We start from the raw sequence: 25,303 nt of genomic DNA on the forward strand, positions 1-25,303 counted from the left end.
GGTAGGATAGTGTTTGAATAATTGTCCGAATGCACTGGTCAAGATACTGATGCTGCCACAGCTCCTAATTAATGGCGATACAGAATCTACTGACCAATCAGTGACCTAGAAATTTGGCCCCTACTCTGGACTTGTTACTGACTGGGTCTCCCTGTTGTGCCCCGGCTATGGCATACCATTGTAAAGCATGATATAACTAGTCATAATAGGAACAGCATTACTATTAGAAATTGAGAAAAAATTGTTTGTCATCATAAACATGGATTATCTATATAATCCTTAATATATTCATGTTATTGGATTCAAGATAGATAACTCGCGTAAGCTAAAGCAGAAGATCCTCGATCTATCAAGTCTATCTCATCTTTCGATAATTTCACAAACTATCATATGCATTAGAACAATTATATTGCTCTACATCAACCCTCGTATAAGAGTTGGTAAGTGCGTTTTGGTATACATGTAATTAGACTTTAGAGGAGCAATTAAGACACTAATTACATAAATGGTCATTTCTTATACGTGATGAAATCAGTTGCAGTTTAGGAAAACAAAATTACTGTAAAGAGATGTTTTTTTCGGACATATATACAATCTATTTTGTATTCTGTATCCAACTCAATTTTATATGAATTAGGGTTTGTTCAACACAATACAAATACTGCACATTATGGTAAAAGATAATTTATTAAATGATAATACATCAAAGTATCTCGAAAATCTCGTTTTACACTGCCATTAAAAAAATAAAAGTCGTTTCGGAAGGTATTTAGGCTATACCGTCTTTGCATACAGAGTTAGCTCCCTTACGGGTAGGTATCGATTGTTACGTCATTCTTTTGTGAGGACAATTCATGTCGTTTTCTCCGAAAAGTATTACGTTACGCTCGTAAACACATGAGGCCACAATCAGTACCTACCTGTAAGGACAGATATCTTTGCAATATGCAAATACAGAATAAACCACTTCATTTTTGTGAGGAACACAATTTTGCGTCATTTCGCTAAAGAGCTCGAAACGTTTCGCAAATAATAGTAAAAAAACGTGTGTAAACCAATGCATGACTGTAATGGAGAACCTTTAATCGCAACTTGAAAATTCGCGAATGTATCAAAATAAAGATAACGCAAAAATAATGTAGAGAAAATGAAGTGGTTTGAACCAGCTCCTTACCCGTTATAGTGGATAGTTATATATCCATAACATATTGTTAGCCAATATTCTTATTAATTTACTTATTTGATAATTGTTTGATGTATATCGACGATAGTGTATGTACGTTTGTTCCAGCTTTTCTTTGCACCTAACTTTGCTACCAAGGCGCTATCGCTGGAAAGTCCATGTAAAGACTACAATCAAAATAACGTCATGTAAGTGTTCAGTTAAAACCCTTTCATACCATCTTTCCCTACACTCAAGCCATGATAAACTTCGTCATTCTCACCGACGTTCATTGTCTGACCATTTTTCTCTGGGTCCTGTGGATATTTATAGTCCACCAGTTCAGCGACTACAACAGAAAACTTTCGGTCTTTATACAAGGATATTGCGGGGTCAGCTTGTCCGTTTGCCCGTCGTGCTGGCACTGCTAGGTAAACTCGGGGGTATAACAGCATAGTGGTCGGACAGGGCTGGAGACAGATACCGGTAAAAGTCCTTGTAGTGAACATCATGCGGGTTCCCTCTTCTTTGTTTGTCGAATTCCAGAACATGTTTTTCGCGTTCTATTACTGCAACAGAAAAAAAGGTCAGTGGATATTATAGAATGTACATTCACTAAAAAGAGTATTTCTGCTAAAAATGGAGAAAAATGAATAGACTATGTGCAGTAGTATCTGAATTTTAAGATTTCTAAACAGCATTTATTTCCACATTTAAATTTTTGCATGAAAAAACTTACAAAAGAAAAAGGAAAAATAAGACTGTATCAAGCACAAGTTACGTGTGTCATACTTTAAAAACGGTTTAGTTTAACACATATTTAACCGAGCTCATAAAATTTAAAACAAAGAATTATCAACTGTTTATAACATTTGCAATGAAATTATCACATGTATTGAACAGGAACAGCAGATGCAACAAGTATACCCGGCATAAATATATCTGAAAGCAAAGTAAAACTTACATTCCGGTGAAGGCAGTGGGTTTCTAACTTCTGTGTTGGCTTTCCTGAGATTGCCATAAAGCCCGAAGTCTCGGACTTCCTCCTGAACACTATTGGGTTGGTATATATCCAGATTCTGTACTTTCGGTTGTTCTATTCTCGCAGCTTGTTTCTTCTTCTTCATTTCCCGATCTTGTCTTCGCTGAAAATCTGGAATCAAAGACGATAAAATGTAAGTATTAGCATATTTCACATGGAAACAATTAAACAGCTTCCCCTCTTGTGGTCCTTATGCCGTATTTCAGCGCTTATAGATATCCAGGTCAGGTTGACAGCCATTTTGCCACTATCTTGAAAGTTATGTAAAACTTAATGTCATTGGTCGATTGGTTTTACATAACTTTAGCAGTAGCAGTAAGATAGCAGTAAAATGACCGTCAACCGGTTAACTATTAGCGCTGGAAAACGACATAATGACCACCAGAGGGGGATTTGAACGAAGCGTCAAACAAGTCAAAACGTTTGTTTTCACCTGGGTTTTTTTATGTCAAAGCCTGTTATTGTAGGCTGCCGTGTTTTCAGTGTAGCGAATAGACATTCTCGTTTGCAAAAATGTTCTCGATCGTGTCCGAAATTCGACAATGTTTCAAATTTCGAGGCTTTTTGTGAAAAAAAGTAGACTAGTTCAGTAGAACTTCTTGTTATCATCTTGAAGTTTAATATCTTCACTCGAAGCTGCTAAATACCTATGATTTGTGGTAATATGTCGGGACATCTCAACCTCTCAGCCACTGCGGACCCACAATGACATTGTAAGTATTATTCACTATTAATAACTATCAATCGACAATTCTGGAAAGATTTTAATACCTGATATGCCTTGTTACTTAATAATTATTAAACGGTTAATTAGTATCTTTGTAGTTAGCTCCCTTTATCCATTCGTAAATAAAATCCACCGTTAAGATAAGATGAAATCAATGTAAACTTATGTTCCGAAATAAACATCTGATTGAATACTTAATATGGAGTAAAAAGAAAGATGGCCGTTCCTGTCTTCAAATAGTTCTTTCTAGAACAAGTTAATGTCTTGTTTTATCCATCTCACTACGGCTACTTGAGAATATACCGTGTACCACAACATTGTCGTAGAACTGTATAAATCGATTTCAATCTACGACATGGACCAAAAATCTGAAATATCCAGTGAATGTGCCTTTTATTATATTAGTTTCAAATGAGAATGTCATATTTCCAGCAGTGTATTTCACAATCTGACTGCATCCACTATGTTTATCATAGCGAATCCAACAGTATAAAAGACAAAGCGAAACTATAAACTAATGCATTACAACACACTCTCAGTCTTGTAAAGTCATATAACCAGCACGTGACTTGAACCGACCAATCATCCTGCTCAACCACTTGATTATACAGTAGAAAATGTATAGTATGTTCCCTGTGCATCAAAAACGTTGTTTAAAAAGCTGAATTATTTCATCTTGGAGAAACCATTAAGTGGTCCAAGTCTATACGTTTACATATATATGTATAACAATATTTAACCTACTGAATTTTTAACAATACCATAAAAGCTATAAAAATGAATACTGATGAATATAAATTTTAAGTATTAGGTTATTTAACTAGTTAAAATAAGACATACAAGAACAATGTTTTTTGTAATATACATCTACATACCGGTAGATTCCCTGTGTAAAATCCTTAACGACGTGACATGCATGATCCCAGGCTTTTAGTGAAACACTGAACAAAATACAATGTCGTGTTTCCGGAGAAATATTATTACCACAGAATATGCCTTATTTCATAAATCCACGTGGCACCAATGACTAGCAGTTACACTATGGGTTACGTAGTGTTACGATGAGTACACGGCCAATACACAACGCTTTTGATCTGTCTAGTATAAACAACCATGAGCGGGTACCTTTCCATTTCAAAGCATTGACAGCTTGATATTAATGATGAATTTTATAACTATTATTAAAATGCAATTTTTAATCAATTCGCTAACATCGCTAGTATTTTAACAAACTTACAAGTTATTTCAAATATTCAGAAGTAAGAAGTAAAAAACGTGGTATAATTGTTAGAAAAATGACTAAAATCAATACCAAATTAACGATAACTCAGGTTAAGCATACAGTACATTTGCAAAACCGACGAGTCACTCTCGGTTATGGCGAATTGTTATTTGCTTTTCAATTCTTAAGAGCTTATACCCGTTCAAATCCCACTTAATCCGTAATCAGTAGCAATAAACACGCCGATTTAATGGTCATGTGATATCTACATCCAATATACACAAAATCCGATTTCACACTTGTTGTAAGTAATCTCTGTTTGTATGTTAGTTTTTCTGTAGATAACAATGTCGTTTTAAATCGTGCAGCTGATCAATGACGTGCATACATAAGGGAACGATATATGCGATATTAATTAGCACTCGACTTTTCAGCGTTCATAAATGTTCATGCACGTGTAAAATGTAAAAATGAAGGATATGTGAATAATGTCCAGACGGATCTATATTTAGTACATCTCAGTGGGAACTTTGAATACATACCTGTATATGTAAAAACATTTCACAAATATTATCATTATGCATAGAACGTGCATGGATCAATGGATTTGACGTAAGTGTTTTGTGTGCTCATTCAGGTGATATCCCTTGATATATAAGTGTTTAATCTTCCATTACAACCACAGAAGAATAAGTAGCAGAGCAATTAATACCGTTGTATCATAAAGGTGTCACCCAGGTCTGGTAATGCACATCGCACGCATAGTATAACATATAAGAGTTCAACAAACATGTACGCTATGTTATGACATTAAAGGGGAAAAAATCTGTCATCCGCTTTATGAAATATCTTGTTCTGTTTTTTAACATGTTCGATCGTATACCTCAATATACATGTATGAATTGTTTGATGTAACTCATCGATTTTACTGGTCATGAAGTTGAATAAACTTTAATTCAGGCAAAAGTCATGGTGTAAACACAGTTTGAATGTTTTTCTTTTGGCTTAACTGATGTTAAAACGTTTACAAATAAGAATAAGGGATAACGGTGATAAAAGATGTTGACTATTGGTCTATAAATATAAGAATAGATCTAGCATTTGACCTGTTAACAACAGACTTCGAATTCTCTAAGCAAACAACAAAAGAAGAAGAAAAAACACAAGCGTCGCACTGTCGATGGGAAGCCCAAGAGTTGAGGAAAATTATAAGTATTTGGGTATTCTGGACAGTCGTCCATGAAAACAAAATATACAATTGGATATAGCCATCACGGCTACATCTACTTTCATCTGATTGTTTCAAGCACATATCTAACTTCGAAGTATTTGATTTTGACCCCTTATTTTCGGATGTTCACTGTAGACTTGAATTTTGCGTCTCTAACAAAATGGATATAGCTAGAACAAACAGAGAAGATATAGAGAACACTTCAGCAAATAATTATATAAAATGGAATAATGAAAATTAATGGCTTATGTTAACCATATCGAAGAAGATGCGTTTGGTAGTCTTCAAGATATCATGGGAAAATTGGACAGGTTAGTAGTTAAGCCGAATGAGCTAGTCACCGCTTCTGAAATAGACAATGTTGTAAATGATTTAGGTATATTATTCAAAAATTCGGCGAAGCATATTTTTGGCGAAAAGAAAACATCCCACCATTCATTTAGATGTAAAAAAAAAAAAGAAATAAACCTTGGTTCACTAATGAATGTCATCTTAAAAGAATTTTATTTCACCAGGCTAAAAGATGTTATAATCAAGATAAAACCTCGACAAACAAGACTACCCTTAAGAATACTTGTAAAGAATACAGAAAAAACTCTGAATAAATTTTATAGAATTCACCAAGAGAAAATGGAAAGGGAATTGCGAAACGTATCCAAATCAGAGCCCAGAACATTTTGGAATATCCTCAATAAAATTGACGGAACTAGTAAACAAAATATTATTGATAAATCCATAGAAGATTTGTATGATTATTTCAAAAATTTAAACAAGGGAGATAACTCTAATAATAGCTTTGATGGCGAAATTGTTGATGGGATATTTGATGATTTATTAAATAACGAAATTACTGAGGACGAAATAACTTGTTCTATTGCCGGTTTAAGTAGTAATAAGGCTCCAGGTCATGATGGAATTCTAAATGAATACTTAAAATCCACCGCAGAAATTCTTATGCCATTATATTGTAAGATATTTAATATCATATTTGATACGGGCTTCATTCCAAGCTCATGGAAAATAGGGGTTATAAAACCTATATATAAGCGTAAAGGGGATCCTAACAATTTAGATAATTATAGAGCAATAAGTCTTGTTTCTTGTCTCGGTAAAGTTTTTACATCCATATTAAATTGTAGACTAAACAAAATGGCTGATGAAATAAACTTGATAACTTCTGCCCAGGCAGGATTCAGGAAAAAACATTCTACAACTGATAATATTTTTATTCTACATGTTCTAACTTCTATCTATTTCTCACTTGGTAAAAAACTGTTCTGTTCGTTTGTTGATTTTAGAAAAGCTTTTGATTCAGTTTGGAGACTCGGTTTATGACAAAAAGTTCAAAGAAGCAATATAACAGGGAAAATGTTTAAAGCAATTATTAACCTATATGAAAATACAAAATCCTGTGTCAAAAATGGAAATGATATCGATGTATCTGATATGTTTACTTGCAACGTCGGTGTAAAGCAAGGAGAAAATTTGTCACCCTTCTTGTTTGCTATTTTTCTTAATGATATTGAAACTTTTTTTGAAGAGCATGGTGTCAACTGTTTGAAGAATGTAAAAGATTTAGGTAATACTATTGGAATGTATATAAAACTATTTGTAATTCTTTATGCAGATGATACAGTTATAATGGCTGAATCAGCTAACGATCTACAGTCAGCCTTAAATAAATTTGAAATTTATTGTGAAAATTGGAAACTTGAAGTAAACACAAATAAGACAAAAATTGTTATTTTTTCAAAGAGGAAGTCTCGAACTCGTCCTCATTTCACATTATTTAACAAAGAGATTGAAATTGTAGATTCGTTTTCTTATCTAGGAATATTGATGAATTATAATGGGAGTTTTCATAAAACGAAATTGAAACTGTTGGAACAGTCAAGAAAAGCTATGTTTGCTGTTTACAAGAAAATAAGAAACATCCCTCTTCCTATTGATCTCCAGTTAAAAGTATATGATTCCCTTGTTTTACCAATATTGATGTACTCAGTAGAAGTATGGGGTCACGAAAATATTACAGCTATAGAAAAGCTTCATTTACAGTTTTGTAAACGTATACTCGGCGTTAGGAAAAGTACGTGTAATTACATGGTATATGGTGAATTAGGGAGATTCCCTCACTATATAGAGGTTAAAAACAGAATTATTATGTTCTGGCATAAATTGATTACTACTGATAATCTTTCAAGTAATATATATAAGTTGATGTTAAACTTGCAAACAAATAATATCATGGAATTCAAATGGATGCAAAATGTTAAAAATATTTTTGAAGAAACTGGTTTGAATATATATGGGACTTCCAGAATGTATGTACATATAATAGAGAATATTTGAAATCTATCGTAAAACAAAGATTACAAGATCAATTTGTACAAAAATGGTTTAATTATATAGAGAATTCATCAAGAGGTCGTACTTATTCTATTTTTAAAAGCAATTTTGAATTTGAAAAGTATCTTGTGAAACTAAAGCCAATAGATAGATAAATCATCATAAAATTCAGAACCTCGAACATGCACTTACCTATAGAAACTGGAAGATGGACTGGGACCCCTGAAGTAAATAGAACTTGTAATCTATGTTTTACTGATATTGGAAACGAATATCATTATTTGTTTCAATGCAGTAATGAAATGGTGAAACGTTTACGAGAAATGTATATACCAAGTTACTATTATTATTATAGAAACCATAGTGTTATCAAAATGAAAGGCCTGTTTACTATATGTAACATTACTGTTCTGACAAATATATGTAAGTTTTTGAAAAAAATTGAAAAACTATTGATTGAGCATGTACATCACTAATACATATTGTAATGCACTGTTGCGCTATGGGCCCAATATACTTGTATGTTTATATTATGTATAGTGACCTCCTGTTACATACATTGTACTTGTATGTCTGAGAGTGAAATAAAATCTGAAAAATCTGGCAATCTTTATATTTCCTTTGACGAGACTTACATACGCTTGCAGATATCATAAAGTTTCTTGAATTTTGATTTCATCGTGTTTATACATTCTTGAGAGTAAATAAGATATAGTAAATATTCATGAACGCTTATCATGCCACACGATAGAAGGAGGTGTTCAAATGGACCCTAAACATGGTAAATTTCCGGTTGACATGGCCGTATAAAATTCCAATTAAGTTGTACTCGAGTTCATTCAGGGCAAGCACATTATAATATCCCCTACAAGAAAGGCGATTCACCGGATCCTACAATGGAATCAGCCGAGAGGAAGATTTCTGTTATTAACATACCTTAAAGTCGAATAAAGTAGATTGTGAGCAGCGAAAACATGTGAATACGTAAGATTGAATATGGACGAAACTCTACGTCAACATGTAAGAATGGGTCAAAATAATTTCGTCTACACTGAATCAGTGTGGTTGTATTAAATAAGCAACACTGTTACAATAAAAGTCTAAAATGATTTTTTATATCTAAGGTGATATTCTATTTCAATATGAACTTCATTTCATTCATCTGTAAACATCAATATCGGCACCCTCATACATTACAATTGTAACAGTTTCAATAGAATTCGGACACAAGTGTTTTAATAAATCCGTCTACAGTAGTAAAATCACGTAAAGTAATTTAATTGACTGATACACGGCACTATTTAAGCAAAATAATGAATTGGTGGAATAAAGAAATATCAGAAAAATAGAAGAGGTGATGAGTAAGAGTAGGTGGGATAACTAAGGATTGGTATACTATTTTTACACATGACATCAATGGATAGTGTCATACCGTTATTATTATATCAATAATTGATTAAAGATGTATTTAACACAACATTTTAGTACAGTGATGTTATACAATGTGGTTTATTTAGACAAACTGCTCAATGTAAACAATACACATTAAAATGCAAATCAAGGTTAAATATAACATACATACAGTCCTAATATGCTATCATACGACACTAAATTACATGTTTATAGCAGCAACACAGCCCCCTATGACCTTTTGCTTGCTTTAATTTATGCAAGACTGGATGTCAGTTTAAAATTTTGCATGTAAAGTAAGTAAGAATCGAACTAACTCTCTGATAAAACTCTTCATTTCTTTATATCATTAGTATTTTTGGTATGTTTTACTGAAGTAAATATAGACTTATCAATAGCATTATGTAAATATATAGGTAATGATAGCACGTGACGATACAATAAAAATGAGGTAAGTAAACTTTGAATTGAATTATGTATGTACTGGTATTACGAAAGGTTGCGTATAAGGCACACAGGGATCTGAAAATCAGTTACAGTTTATATATACATACATAGACCCAACAGTACCTTTAGAGATCTAGATCAAAAATCGATAAAATCCTATTCTACATAACACACTGGTGTATAGTACTACATGTACGTAGAACATTATTTTACCCAGTTCTGATCAAGATCCCCAACACGCCTAAAATTGTCTATGAACTGTAACTAATTCTCAGATCCCTGTGACACGGCGGTTTCATGCAGTACTCTGGTAGTCAAAGTTTACTTGGGAGTTCCTATGTCTTTCTCTATAGCATTTGGGGGGAAAACCGAATATATTGTTCCATTTTTATATCTTCACCGTATATCAATATTATTTAGTTAACAATAGTTTAGACATAAAAATTCTTAAATAAATGATAGTGAAAAAACAATCTTCACCGTATATCAATATTATATAGTTAACAATAGTTTAGACATAAAAATTCTTAAATAAATGATAGTGAAAAAACAAACACCTGCAAGATATTTTAATCAAATATCTCTGACATATAAGTTACGGATAAACCATGAAGTATTTATAGTATACGTATGTTCAGTACAGGTACATTGTGTATATCGTATGATATACCACGGTAACACTCCATTCAGAAATCAATTAGAACTTAGGAACAACTGGCATTTGGAGAATAATAGATTAAAATATACACTGCCAGGGTCAAAATCAATACCTAAAACATTACAAATGAAATGATATTCGACGATATCTATGTGAAGCCTTACCTCTGATTGATGTAGCTTGTACCTGTATCATTTTCACCTGTAAATCCAGGTGGATTGATGTTTGGTATCAAAAACGTGTACACAGTGGTTAACACTTGACAGGAAAGTGCAGTAATTTACAAGTTTAAATTCTAAGTTATACGGTCAATATTTAAATAATTCATGTATCTATAGACTGTGTATGATCTTTTTATTGAACAAAGATAGTCAAAACAACGTAATGGTAGGTTTTGTGTATTGGGAAATTATTGAACAGTCGGTAGCGGTCTAAGGAGATTTTACATAGTAATATATCGGGAAGGCTTTGTGTTGTATTCATGACAGACGTGTATGGGATTCTATTGAATTGAATGTAAATATTACTTGTCTGATCACAATAAAACAACAATTACGATTTTCAACCTTAGGGAGTTTCCGTTCAATTTTAACAATACATCTTTTGTTTACAATATTCTATTGTGCTATACGGTATTGTGTAAATGTATACATATTTGCATACAATCTTAAGATATACTCTCGTGGTAAAATGCAAAGTGTTAGATATTGTGTTATGTATTGATACATATGTATACAAACTGTTAAAAAGTCATTAATCAGGTAAATAAATCCATTATCACCGCTAAGTGTTAATCGGTTTTTAATGGGAAATAACATTATCCCTGAAGAGGCGTGTGTCAAAAAATTCAGTAAAGGACACAATCTTATCTTGTGCAGTTTAAAAGTGCTGTTCATGATTACAGTACGTGGCTCATTTATTTACATATTTATTCATTTACTTATTTATATATTTATTTATTCATTTTTATTTATGCATTTATTTATTTATGCGTTTTTTAATATGTTTATTCATTCATCCATTTTTATTTGTTTTTTATTAGCGTTTAGCTTGATTAAGATATAACTAACATACCGCAGTCTCCTTAAAAATTCTCTTCAAATAACTTTTACATTTACTTTTGCCCCTCTCTAAAACGAAATAGTCCAAAGTATACAGCGTTGTACGGTACCTATTGATTTTGGCTTAACTTCTACACTAAAGGCTGCATAATGTGATTTGTATCTGAGAGTAATAATAAGTATATCTTATTGCAAGAGTCGATGTTTTGTAGACACATCTGTCCAAGCAGGCAAACTGTCAGATACCACGTGTGTCTATTACTCCATGTAGAATCCAGAACAGGACGCCTAACAGATATTTGCCTTGTTTTTAATATAATATCTTTCAACATAGCCATTGATTTTTGAACCTTGGTGAAACTATTTTAAAAGAATATTTTAGCCAAAAGTCTTCTATTGTAACAACAATCAAAGCTTTTTCAAAAAGAATTTTTCACTTAGTACATGAACATTGTACTTTACAATCTCGAAGAAAGCAATATACTGTGTGTAAATGCCGAAAAGAATTCAGTCTCAAGTTATGAACCGTTAATAAAGCTGAGCATATTGATTGCTCAAACATAGAAATATATATTGTACCTGTACGTCTTAGTCTTAAAGTACATGTATATAGACTGCACACGAAATTTCCATTTATCTAATCGATATCTGATTGTTATAGAAGAAATGGTTTCGAATAGCCATTTGTGGTTACTCTATAGTCGGCACATAGTTTAGAACATAATTATACTGCTACAGTTATATTTCATTTTCTTTTTGTCTTGAATCAATATAGCTAATTACACTTCTGTAGGATAAAGGAAACCCATTGAAGTTTCACTGATGTCTACACTATAGAATTTGTGGAATGTATATGTATCACAGTTACTTCCCCTGGTTCCTATACATTTGTACATGTACGGCAAAAAAGATGCACGGTACAGATTTGTCATCATGATCGATAAGCCAAAAACTATCCCCCGGAATAAATTTGTGTATTTATGAATACTGCACATGATGCATGCATTTTCATTTTGGAGTAAACCTGCATAATCCACACGAAATGTTTGAATTGGACCAATATCGATGCCATTAATTAATATATAATCATGTTATTACAACTAGGTCTCTTCCACGTGTTTTATATGCGAACCAAGAAAGGACAACCTTAGTCTTTTCTAGAAGACAATAGGGCTGGAAAGGTATTGATTATGACAAAGATTTTTTTACCGATCAACAATCGTAATAGTTCTATATGCATTATGTACATATGAATCATATCATGGGTATTAAAGTACATGCTATATAAAGATACAGGCGATATGGACAGATGTGTAGGTATATAATTTGTATATTGAATAGATTGTATGGTACATATCGCCAGGTGAACCGGTCACAATATTTACACGTGCATACACGGGTAATCTTAAATGCACTGATCATGATATTGGGGAATATCGATCTTATAAAAAAGACTAAATTGGAAATAAATTGCCTCATATCACCTTCGGGACTTAATGGGGAAATACTGGACATCTCTTGTCTCTTAATTACGTTAGCACGTTCATCTGTTTGAGATTTAGTAAATCAATCTATCTGCGATATATACATTTTATCTATAACAAATCATAGATATATATATGTAGGATGTTTTTCTTTACTTTAAATTGTGTATCTCATTGTTCTGGCGATACATGAAGGATTTCTACAGAAATATCAAGTAGCAAATAAAAAACGATATTGTATTCAAATTTTGTGAACTATAGACCCCGTTTCAGTTTTAATACACGTTCGTATAATTGATTTCATATTTTCTAACACAGGCGTTACGTGTGCGTATACATGCCGAATTCCAAGTCAGTTAGAAATCTTTTTAAATTCGTCTATTTACATGTATAAAGTCATACAAGTAAACGACACGTAATAAGATGATGAAAAGCTATGAATGGATATTATATTAGTCCATTGTATATTTGTACGGGTACAGAAAACATTGACCGGAAATACCGTCAACGAACATTTCGCACTCAGTTTTAAGTACACATTCAATCATTCAATTTAAATTACTCATAATGGATTCCCACTTAAGTCCCTTACATATACTGTACATGTGAACGTTAATGGGATCACTTAGCTGGGTTTGTCCTCTGTACATAAATTGTAACATACATTACCACGAATATTAGCCAACAGCATATCAAGACATACCTGGTTACGTTTAGTATTTTTTATCTATATTCAGTATAGTAAACCAGTATCTAAAGAAGATACACATTTATTAGATTGTTTATCCAAAAATACTGTAATTAAAATCTTCCGTATCCCTTTATTGAAATCAACTCTTATGATTGTGTCAGGTAAAACCTGGCATATAATATCACCATTAACTACACGTACCTGTCTTTTAGGTGATACGTTCTTTAAAATGTAGAGTAGTATCTAAAGTATTTATTAGTTAAAACAACTTATTACATGTACATACAGTTTTAAAATTACATACTTGCCTTCTCAAGGGTCATATAAGCATTTTATAACATAATTGCCTTCTCAAGTGTCAATTAAGCCTCCTACACGTATGTGTGAAAGAAAAGCATAATTTATTTTCGACGAAAAAAAAAAGTTTCCGTTTTTTATTTATTTATTTATTTTTTAAATGTCATTCTCTTTTGTTCAATGTATATATTTCTATCATACCAAATTGATGATGTTAGCAGTACAATTTATGATGTTGGCAGTACATTTGTTAATCAATACTTTATCTGCTATGTATCTTATATTGTTGTTCTTTTATCTTTACAGATAAACATACAATTTTACTTTCATCGTAACAAATTTACAATCCTGGAATTATGTACATAGGTTAATTCCGACGATGTTTCACAAATATTTCATGTTTCCCTGCCCCTTACAATTTTTTATTCTGAATCTTACCTCTTTAGCAGAAAATGGCTGATTCTAGCTCTTTCTGATGACTCCTTGACGAGTTGTTATTCAGTAAGCCGGACTTTCCGTCTGGTGTATCAACCACGGGTAGACTATTAACTCACTCCTCAGACTGGCCACTACTCTGAAGGAATTTCCTATTCTTTACAAACATGGTTAAGTACTGGACCAGCTCTTCTGAACTGTTGTCGATACTTCACTGTAGACGTTGGAACTGCTTGGTTACTAGATAATAATTATGTTACATGGATGTACGTAATGGACATAGTATATACATTTGTACTGCCATAGTACACGTGTATTCAAATCCACCTTAACTAATTATCAGACGTAGACAGGTGTATGGATTATAATATAGACATTCCCCTGTCCAGGTGTAATCATTTAACGGCAAGCTAGATTATTTCATCAATATATGGACATATTGCACTGCCATTTAAACAAAAGAACCCCCGCCGATCGATTGTCTCAATAATGACGGGTTTGTTACTTGATCACCTGTGCGGGTAGATTATTGACAGGTAGTAATAAGTTAGTACAATTCATACTGCCCTGGCACCTGTTCTCTGGGGAAATACACTAATCAAAGGCACTTTAACGTGATCGCTTACAAATTATAAGATTAGTAACAACGGATATTGTTTTTTATATGAACGTTTGTTTAATATTTGTATTGTACACAACATTGCTTTCGGAGATTTGAGAAAACGTAAGCGATACACTTTCGATACCTTTGGATATTTTGGAGTTCATTTTTAATCAACATATTCCGACACAGAATTGGTTTCACCATGTAAAGTCTCTGTTGATTAACAAAACCATAGGTCATTGTTTTAAAATTAATAAATCAGGATTTTGATTTATGCATTTACTTTGTTGTGTAAAGAAGTAGCCTTTGATTTTCAAATTGATATTTAGAGGAGTTTAGATAAGGAAATGTAATTTCTGTGTATCCTTTTTAAAACAGGAGATCTTTTAAATTGGTAAATCTTATTTGATTACTAATTATTGGACTTGAACTTGTACATACAAAGTATTTTATAAACATCTATTTGCTGCTTTCAAGCTAAATGACCTTAAATGTAGTCTTTGATTTAGGAGAAAATGAAGCGAATATTAGCGAGATCACGTGTCTCGCAATTTACATTTCTCGGCTAAATCACTAACTTTTTAACCATACGGAATGTAAGAGTTACCTACCTTCCTCTGTTTAGAAAGTAATGGTCCAAAATAATTCCATCCATACACTTTGTTAATGTATATAGGCATTACAAAAAGATAAAAAAAAAGATAAAAGAGAATCTCAAAACAAATGCAGAAATGTGAATTGCCTGGCAATAATTCTACAACATAGACAATATCTATACAGTTTGAAGTTTACAAAAGGGACGCAGCTCTAGCAGGATAGAACGATACAGGTTTAACCGTGTATAGAGCTCTGCATACTATGTGTATTCATCTCGATAAATACCCACTTTTTTATACTTTCTTTTGTTTATTTAAGTCTATTATATTTAGTAGATTTATTGAAATAACTTTTGATATTTCACGCATTTTATTCTATCTGTGTAATGAAATAGACTTTCAAATGACCGTCATGGACGATGTGGTTCCATCGAACTATACAATGTAATAAATGACAAAATCAGCGTTTTCCCGGTAAGGACAAAATTATTGATTGTCTTAGTTCTAAATCTTTTGTCTTAAATCTCGATAACGTTTCTTCCTCTCATGACACTCCCTATATAATGTAATACGTACGTACCCTTCTCATGACACTCTCTATCTGTCTATACCTATACACTGTGCTATGCTCCCCCTATCATGATATCCCATATACAATGTAACGTGTCCCACTTTTATGGTATTAACTATACCATTTAACACATTTATATGTACCCTTCCGTGGCATTCCCTATATAAGTTATAATGTGACCCCCTTACATGACATTCCCTATACCATGTAATGTGTCACACTCTAATGACATTCCCTATACCATGTAATGTGTCACACTCTAATGACATTCCCTATACCATGTAATGTGTCACACTCCAATGACATTCCCTATACCATGTAATGTGTCACACTCTAATGACATTCCCTATACCATGTAATGTGTCACACTCTAATGACATTCCCTATACCATGTAATGTGTCACACTCTAATGTGTCAACACTCTAATGACATTCCCTATACCATGTAATGTGTCACCTCTAATGACATTCCCTATACCATGTAATGTGTCACACTCTAATGACATTCCCTATACTGTAATGTGTACACAATGACATTCCTATAATGTAATGTGTCACCCCTTAATGACATTCCCTATACCATGTAATGTGTACACTCTAATGACATTCCCTATAATGTATGTGTCACCCTCTAATGACATTCCCTATACATGTAATGTGTCACACCTCAATGACATTCCCTATCAGTAATGTGACCCCTTACATGACATTCCCTATAGAATGTAATGTGTCACCCCTTACATGACATTCCCTATAATGTAATGTGTCACCCTCTAATGACATTCCCTATAAATGTAATGTGTCACCCTTAATGACATTCCCTAATGTATAGTAGTACCTCTAATGACATTCCCTATACATTGTAATGTGTACCTCTAATGACATTCCCTATAGAATGTAATGTGTCACACCTCTACATGACATTCCCTATACCATGTAATGTGTCACCCTCTAATGACATTCCCTATACATGTAATGTGTCACCCCTTAATGACATTCCCTATAATGTAATGTGTCACACTCTAATGACATTCCCTATACCATGTAATGTGTCACACTCTAATGACATTCCCTATACCATGTAATGTGTCACACTCTAATGACATTCCCTATACCATGTAATGTGTCACACTCTAATGACATTCCCATAAATGTAATGTGTCACACTCTAATGACATTCCCTATACCATGTAATGTGTCACACTCTAATGACATTCCCTATACCATGTAATGTGTCACACTCTAATGACATTCCCTATAGAATGTAATGTGTCACACCTCTAATGACATTCCCTATACCATGTAATGTGTCACACTCTAATGACATTCCCTATACCATGTAATGTGTACACACTCTAATGACATTCCCTATACCATGTAATGTGTCACACTCTAATGACATTCCCTTAAATGTAATGTGTCAACCCTAATGACATTCCCTATACCATGTAATGTGTCACACCTCTAATGACATTCCCTATACCATGTAATGTGTCACACTCTAATGACATTCCCTATACCATGTAATGTGTCACCCTCTAATGACATTCCCTATACCATGTAATGTGTCACACCTCTATACATACATTCCCTATCAATGTAATGTGTCACCCTTAATGACATTCCCTATACCATGTAATGTGTCACACCTCTAATGACATTCCCTATACCATGTAATGTGTCACCTCTTACATGACATTCCCTATACCATGTAATGTGTCCCACTCATGACATTCCCTATAAATGTAATGTGCACCCCTTACATGACATTCCCTATACAATGTAATTGTCCCCTAATGACTCCTATCAATGTTACACCTCTATGACATTCCCTATAAATGTATGTGTCCACACATCTAATGACATTCCCTATACCAATGTAATGTGTCACACCTTATGACATTCCCTATACATGTAATGTCACATCTAACATTCCCTATAGAATGTAATGTGTCAACCCTCTTAATGACATTCCCTATACAATGTAATGTGTCACCTCTCATGACATTCCCTATACCATGTAATGTGTCACACTCTAATGACATTCCCTATACCATGTAATGTGTACACCTCTCATGACATTCCCTATACATGTAATGTGTCCCACACTCTAATGACATTCCCTATACCATGTAATGTGTACACCTTTCATGACATTCCCTATACAATGTAATGTGTCACACTCTCATGACATTCCCTATATAATGTAATGTGTACCCACTTCATGACATTCCCTATACAATGTAATGTGTCCCCACTCTAATGACATTTCCCTATAAATGTAATGTGTACCCTTCATGACATTCCCCTATACAATGTAATGTGTTCACCCATCTCATGACATTCCCTATATAATGTAATGTGTCACCCTTTCATGACATTCCCTATACATGTAATGTTCCCATCTCATGACATTCCCCTATAATGTAATGTGCACACCTTTCATGACATTCCCTATACAATGTAATGTTTCCCCAATCTCATGACATTCCTATATAATGTAATGTGTACCGTTTCATGATATTCCCTATACAATGTAATGTTCCCCAATCTCATGACATTCCCTATATAAATGTAATGTGTACCGTTCTCATGACATTCCCTATACAATGTAATGTGTCCCAATCTCATGACATTCCTATATATAATGTAATGTGTACCCGTTTCATGATATCCCCTATACAATGTAATGTGTTCCCCAATCTCATGACATTCCTTATATAATGTAATGTGTACCGTTTCATGATATCCCCTATACATGTAATGTTTCCCCAATCTCATGACATTCCTTATATAATGTAATGTGTACCGTTTCATGATATCCCCTATACAATGTAATGTTTCCCCAATCTCATGACATTCCTTATATAATGTAATGTGTACCGTTTCATGATATCCCCTATACAATGTAATGTTTCCCCAATCTCATGACATTCCTTATATAATGTAATGTGTACCGTTTCATGATATTCCCTATACAATGTAATGTTTCCCCAATCTCATGACATTCCTTATATAATGTAATGTGTACCCGTTTCATGATATCCCCTATACAATGTAATGTTTCCCCAATCTCATGACATTCCTTATATAATGTAATGTGTACCCTTTCATGATATCCCCTATACAATGTAATGTTTCCCCAATCTCATGACATTCCTTATATAATGTAATGTGTACCGTTTCATGATATCCCTATACAATGTAATGTTTCCCCAATCTCATGACATTCCTTATATAATGTAATGTGTACCGTTTCATGATATCCCCTATACAATGTAATGTTTCCCAATCTCATGACATTCCTTATATTATGTAATGTGTACCCGTTTCATGATACCTATACATGTAATTTTCCCCAATCCTTATACATGTATTTCAATGGACCCTTACATGACATTCCCTATAGAATGTAATGTTTCACCCCTCTACATGACATTCCCTATATATGTAATGTATATGTACCCCTTACATGACATTCCCTATTAATGTAATGTGACCCCTTACATGACATTCCCTATAGAATGTAATATGACACCCCTTACATGACATTCCCTATAGAATGTAATATGCACCCCTTACATGACATTCCCTATAGAATGTAATATGACCCTTTCATGACATTCCCTATAGAATGTAATTTCCCCTCATGACACCCTATAAATGTAATGTATGACCCCATAATGACATTCCCTATAGAATGTAATGTTACCCTCTTACATGACATTCCCTATAGAATGTAATTCCCCTCATGACATTCCTATATAATGTAATGTGTACCTTTCATGACATCCCCTATACAATGTAATGTTTCCCATCTCATGACATTCCTATAGAATGTAATATGTACCCCTTACATGACATTCCCTATAGAATGTAATCATGACACCCTATAATGTAATTGTACCTTCATGAATCCCTATAGAATGTAATTGCACTCTTACATGACATTCCCTATAAATGTAATGTACCTTCATGCATCCCTTACAATGTAATTCCCCTACATGACATTCCCTATAGAATGTAATATGCACCCCTTACATGACATTCCCTATAGAATGTAATATATGCACCCATCTCATGACATGCCCTATGCAACGTAATGTTTCCCCAATCTCATGGCATTCCCTATATAATGTTATGTGTACGCGTTTCATGATATCCCCTATAACAATAGTAACATACTCCAAACAACAGAAATCACCGAACACAGGCTATCATCGTCTACTATTTGTCATCATCATAGTAATATATGATCTGATGTTATTATAACTGTGTGTGAGTGTTTTAACAAATAAGTCATCACCCGTCCTGAATAACTGCATCTTATCAGACTCCTATTATGTTCTTCCAGATGGCAACAGTCAGTGGTCATATGTCTGTGTAAGCTGTGTAATGAGAAGTCCGTCTTAGTGCTGCTGGAGAATTTCATATCACAATATCTTCAATCGAGCCTCTGTCAGGGACTTAAACACTTTAATTGGTAATAGAAACACGATGTTATATTAGTCATTAGGTAGGTGGCTGCTTGTTTTTGTTTAACATCCTAGTAACAGGTAAGGGCAGCAGTCCTTGTATACGAAGTGTTGTTATTGTGAGTGTATACTGTGGAAGACTGTTAGATGTTGGTCGACTCATGACATGGACATATTTTGCAATTAGCTAGGATATTGTTTATTTTGTATAAATAATTACAGGTATTCTGTGTAAGTAAGTGTGTTGAGACTGCCACAGTCAACAGCGTCCTGTGATAATATTAAATCTGGGGTGATAAGATGATTCATTTTCCATTGCATTGCCAATAAAACTGCAATTTATCAGTATCTAGACATACAGCTGATACCTGCTGAACGCTAACAATGTCACATAGTTGTAAAGTTTATGTTTAACGTAAACCATCTATGATCAACTTTGTTAAATTAGTAAATATTTATTCCTTGCACGTTTCTTCACTTTGGGGCTCTGGAAATCCGTTGGACGAAAATATATATCTCACAATTAGCCACAGTTCGTTCAAACATTTTGTTCATATTTGTATTACATTATTTATTCCGATGAAAATACTTTCAAGTTTCTATTTTACAAAATACCCCAGTTTTTGTATCAGCATGAAGTGTTTGACGTAGATTGTACATTTATTTTTATAATTTATAATCCAAGAAGAGTTCAAACAAAATATCGTCTGCCCATCGTTAGAAACGCAAGGGGCTGTCTCAGAAACGAATTTTGAAAAAAAAATCATTATTTTTTTTTAATCTCAGCTTCAAACCTGGTTAGGTACATATTTCCATAAAAGATGCAATTTAATGCATGTTTGTAAGTCAATAGACATTTGATGGGAAACATGACAGAAGTTTGAAAGGCTTCCTGATAAGTCTGATCTTAACAAGTTAAAATGTAAAAGAAACGGAAGTGCTTCCTGCTCCGATATTGCTATCATTATTGGTGATAATGTCTTTCGTTTGTTCTTATTTGAAGACCTGTATGATAAACCGTTATACATCAAACAATTATAATCTGTTTGAAAAGCTTGTGTAACAGTATGTTTTGCGAAATTTGTTTATAGGAATGGTCCGACATTCTTTTTATTTTTATTGTTACAAGATTTTCCAATATCTGTATGGTTTTGTCTAAATATCTTAATCCCTTTTTTGATTATTGAAGGCTTTTGACATAAACAGTATTTGTCTTTGAAAAAAACAAGCAAATGGCAGAGCTTAAGCTATTGGTGGCCATATTGGTTTTTATTAATGAGAGTGTTTGTGGATAATGTTCATCAAACTTATGCATCCATAAAACACATGTTAATAGTTTGTCATTGTATTTGGTGTAAATATCAGTGGCTTTGTTATTGCGAATATTTCTCTCAGCGCTATCATTTATGAAACCCTGGTTATATATGATTGGGTATAAAAAATAATTGTATAACTTGCTTCTTTAGAATTCTTAGCAACGGAGTTTGCGCGAGATGCTTGACGTTTCTTCTTTATCTGTACGTGTAGATACAAATTACAATATCACGGGTACACATCAAAATATTTCTTTTGAAACGTCCTCTCAGACTGTTCAGTGAATGAGATAATACCTACTCCATGTACGTTGAACATTTATGATAGTATGGACCTCTGTACCACAATGACACCCCAACAGATTATATAGAATTATAAAATATCGACAGCTCTATGAACATTCTGACCTTTCTTTACTGACGATTTCTCATTTTGATTCCGAGTCTATCAAGTAATAATAGGTACACCGCTATTCCATTTACTTACACAATTAGGATACATAATCGTATTGATATATTCTCTCGACCATCGGATACTTAAGCCAACTAACAAACAACTGTAAATACTGATATAGCGATATTTATTTGGATATATAAACACCACTAGGTATGGCAATCACTGTTGTTGTCTGATATGTATTGTATTGTTAGCAAATTACGAAGTTATATCCTCTTGCGGTGAGGAATTGATTGCTACGTCATGTGTTTGTGAGTACAACGCCGTATTTATACAGAAAACCTACTTATTTTCATGCACAAACTTTTGAAGGAAAAATCAATACCTTCCCCACAGCAGATATTAACAAACGTATTTTCAAGATGATATATTGGTCGCCTAAATTTCTCAAATACTTTAGTCCTCCATATCGCTATCGAGGCACCATAGGTTCGTGTATTTGTTTGATTAATTAACGTCCAATTAATAACCAGGGTCATATAAGGACGACCTCCCATGTATGCGATGTGTAGCGTGTGTGTAGTGCTAGGTGTGTGTTTTGGGAGACTTTGGTATGTTTGTGTTGTATCTTCTTGTATAGTGGAACTGATGAATCATAGGACGAAATACTGTTTTTAAATGTGATTTGTACCTCATAGCACGAATAGTTTGTTGAGACGAAACTTTGGATGTATCCATTTCAATGCAAAACTAGGACACAGGGTAACTTTTATTTAAAATCTGAGACATATCCCGTTAGGGGAAAAACATTGATTAAATAAATTTAAAAAAACCCACACAAAACAAAAACAAATAATACAGTAGTAGAATAATTTATTACCAAAATGAACCACGAATACTTCTATCAGCGGAAGAATATTATGTATTTAAAATTCTGGTGTCTTACATAATTTCGAGGGTCTTTTCCATAAGCATTTTCAATACACCGAGAGTGTCAATCGTTAGAGTTGACAGGTTCTTCAAGACCTGATTCTATGAACACAGGTAATACCGCAGGGATTTAAGCCAATATTTATATGAATATTACACGGTGGTAAAAGTGTCTTATCTCCACCGCCTAGTTGATTTAGCCCGTATCCTTATACAAAAGGACATAAATGGTCATTTTGTAGGATGATTATCATGAAAACAAATACGAGATGCGATAAAACACCGATAACATCTCAGACACGCCCAATCTACTGGCAGCTATTGTCTGTATAACATCAGTTCATAACAAAATGGCATTTATTTGAATGACACAAACGGATATTAAAAGGCCATGTTTAAAACAAACGTATTAAGGGCCGGAACTACTGATGTTGTTCCTGAACCTGGACAATAAGTCTCAAAAATAAAACCTTCGATTATTTAAAACGAAAAGAACGCCATATCAACAAAGTCAATACACTGATAAACATTCCGTACCTTTTAAAATTAATAAACATGAATTTGCAGTACAGAATTAAACATGTTTTTGTCGTTCAGCCTCGAAGTTGCTATTTAAATATTTTGAAAGCAAACACTAGGAAAATATGGCTATATACTCAACTGCATAATATACATAACAAATGCTCATAAGAGAACTTCGTTGTTCCTATAAACTGTATGATATTTGATCAATATTAAAGCTCAACATATTTCCTAATCTAAACAATAACCATATTTTAAATTACTTGTCTTTAGATAACAAAGGTAATTCTACTTACACTATCTAGACCAAATATATAAATGCCATCCCACATTCACTACTGAGCAATACATAACCTTCTGCCTTTCGTTAAGATTTTAAATAATGCATATACTGTATATGATAACCTACTTTCACTTTCTAATCACAGGGGGCAAACTCGATGAAACTGGATGTTGATTAACTGATGAATATATATAAGTTATTGGGTGTTTTTTTTTTAAAACGAGATTTGAAAAATTACTTTAAAAAATCGGGATGCTAACTATATCTTTGTTTATTAGTAAATATCCCGATTTTTTTATATATATTTTTCCAATCTCGTATTTTCTGGAAAGAAAACCGTATGACTGTGATATATGTATTCATTATTCCATCAACAAAATACAAAAAATGTATGACAACATCTACTTTCATTGAGTTGGCGCCCTGTGTTTCTTATGAAAACTTAACGATGAAAAAGAGCAGGACAAAGCGATGACCTGCTTGGGTTTTAATGAGAAATAGATATTATTCTATTATCAACTTCAATAAATTTTTATGTTATGGAGATATAAAACAAACATTGTAGTGTACTCTAACTATTCCGTGATCTTATTCTGAATTTTGTGTTATAGTCTCATCAATATAAAAAATCTAGTCTTAAATGATATAAATTCCATGTCGGGTTTAAAAAGTAAATGTAGGATATTTACAGGAATTCCATATTTCCTCACAGACTCTTCTATGAAATCCTTACGCCATTGTTTCAGTGAAGCTAAGGCGACGTAACAATCAGCGACCTCATTTTCTACGTTATGACATGATAATGTAATTTCTTAAGCCAATTGATATCAACCTTACAAGCAGGATTGGATTATCTTATGTTTAGGTGATTTTGAAGAGTAAATCAAGTTTTCTCACTGTTAACTTGTCCATTTGAACAAAATCTGCATCAATTGTGAGCATGTCTCATGGTCATCCAACTGTTATTCCTTACTGTTGAAAAGTAATTAGCATCATAATAAATGTAATTTCAAGAGAAAAACTGTATCTCACCAGTATCATATCAGGATTAAAAAGCGTTAAACTTGTGTTTACAGTGGTGTGAATGCAGTTTGATACAGATATATCTACGAGTACAATAGCGCGTCATTAAGCAGTTCTATTAACTAGTATTTATAACCGGTATTAATAGTCTACCTTTAGTCTGTTCCAATGTGTGATGTTTTAAAAACTTAAATATTGATGTATGTTTGGCATTTAAATATAAATGACAAATACAAAATGTACAGTACAAATGTCATACAAAGAGAGGCATTCTAGTACTAACATTCATTCACACATATTAAATGATATTAAGATACCTGGACTAAGTTTAAAAATGTATGTTTCAGACGAAACTGAACATGCATGGTTTTCTCTA

The 25,303-nt window shown here is 33.2% G+C and overlaps 1 protein-coding gene across 3 annotated transcripts; it reads right to left on the reverse strand.

Annotated features, from left to right (window-relative positions):
• Positions 1 to 668: 668 nt before the first annotated feature.
• On the reverse strand, positions 669 to 14,610 carry LOC138327789 (uncharacterized). Of its 3 annotated transcripts, none has more exons than XM_069274174.1 (3): positions 14,217 to 14,610; positions 2,127 to 2,315; positions 669 to 1,731 (listed from the first exon to the last, which is right to left on the reverse strand). In XM_069274174.1, exons 2-3 carry the CDS (start codon positions 2,287 to 2,289, stop codon positions 1,556 to 1,558), a joined length of 339 nt encoding a protein of 112 aa, XP_069130275.1. In that variant the 5' UTR covers positions 2,290 to 2,315; positions 14,217 to 14,610; the 3' UTR covers positions 669 to 1,555. The 3 variants fall into 3 exon arrangements, with proteins under 3 accessions (XP_069130275.1, XP_069130274.1, XP_069130273.1); XM_069274173.1 differs by lacking the exon at positions 14,217 to 14,610 and adding an exon at positions 10,410 to 10,561; XM_069274172.1 differs by lacking the exon at positions 14,217 to 14,610 and adding an exon at positions 3,807 to 3,988.
• Between the last annotated feature and the right edge of the window lie 10,693 nt (positions 14,611 to 25,303).

Source organism: Argopecten irradians, chromosome 7, assembly GCF_041381155.1.
Source record: "Argopecten irradians isolate NY chromosome 7, Ai_NY, whole genome shotgun sequence".
Classification (NCBI taxonomy): domain Eukaryota; kingdom Metazoa; phylum Mollusca; class Bivalvia; order Pectinida; family Pectinidae; genus Argopecten; species Argopecten irradians.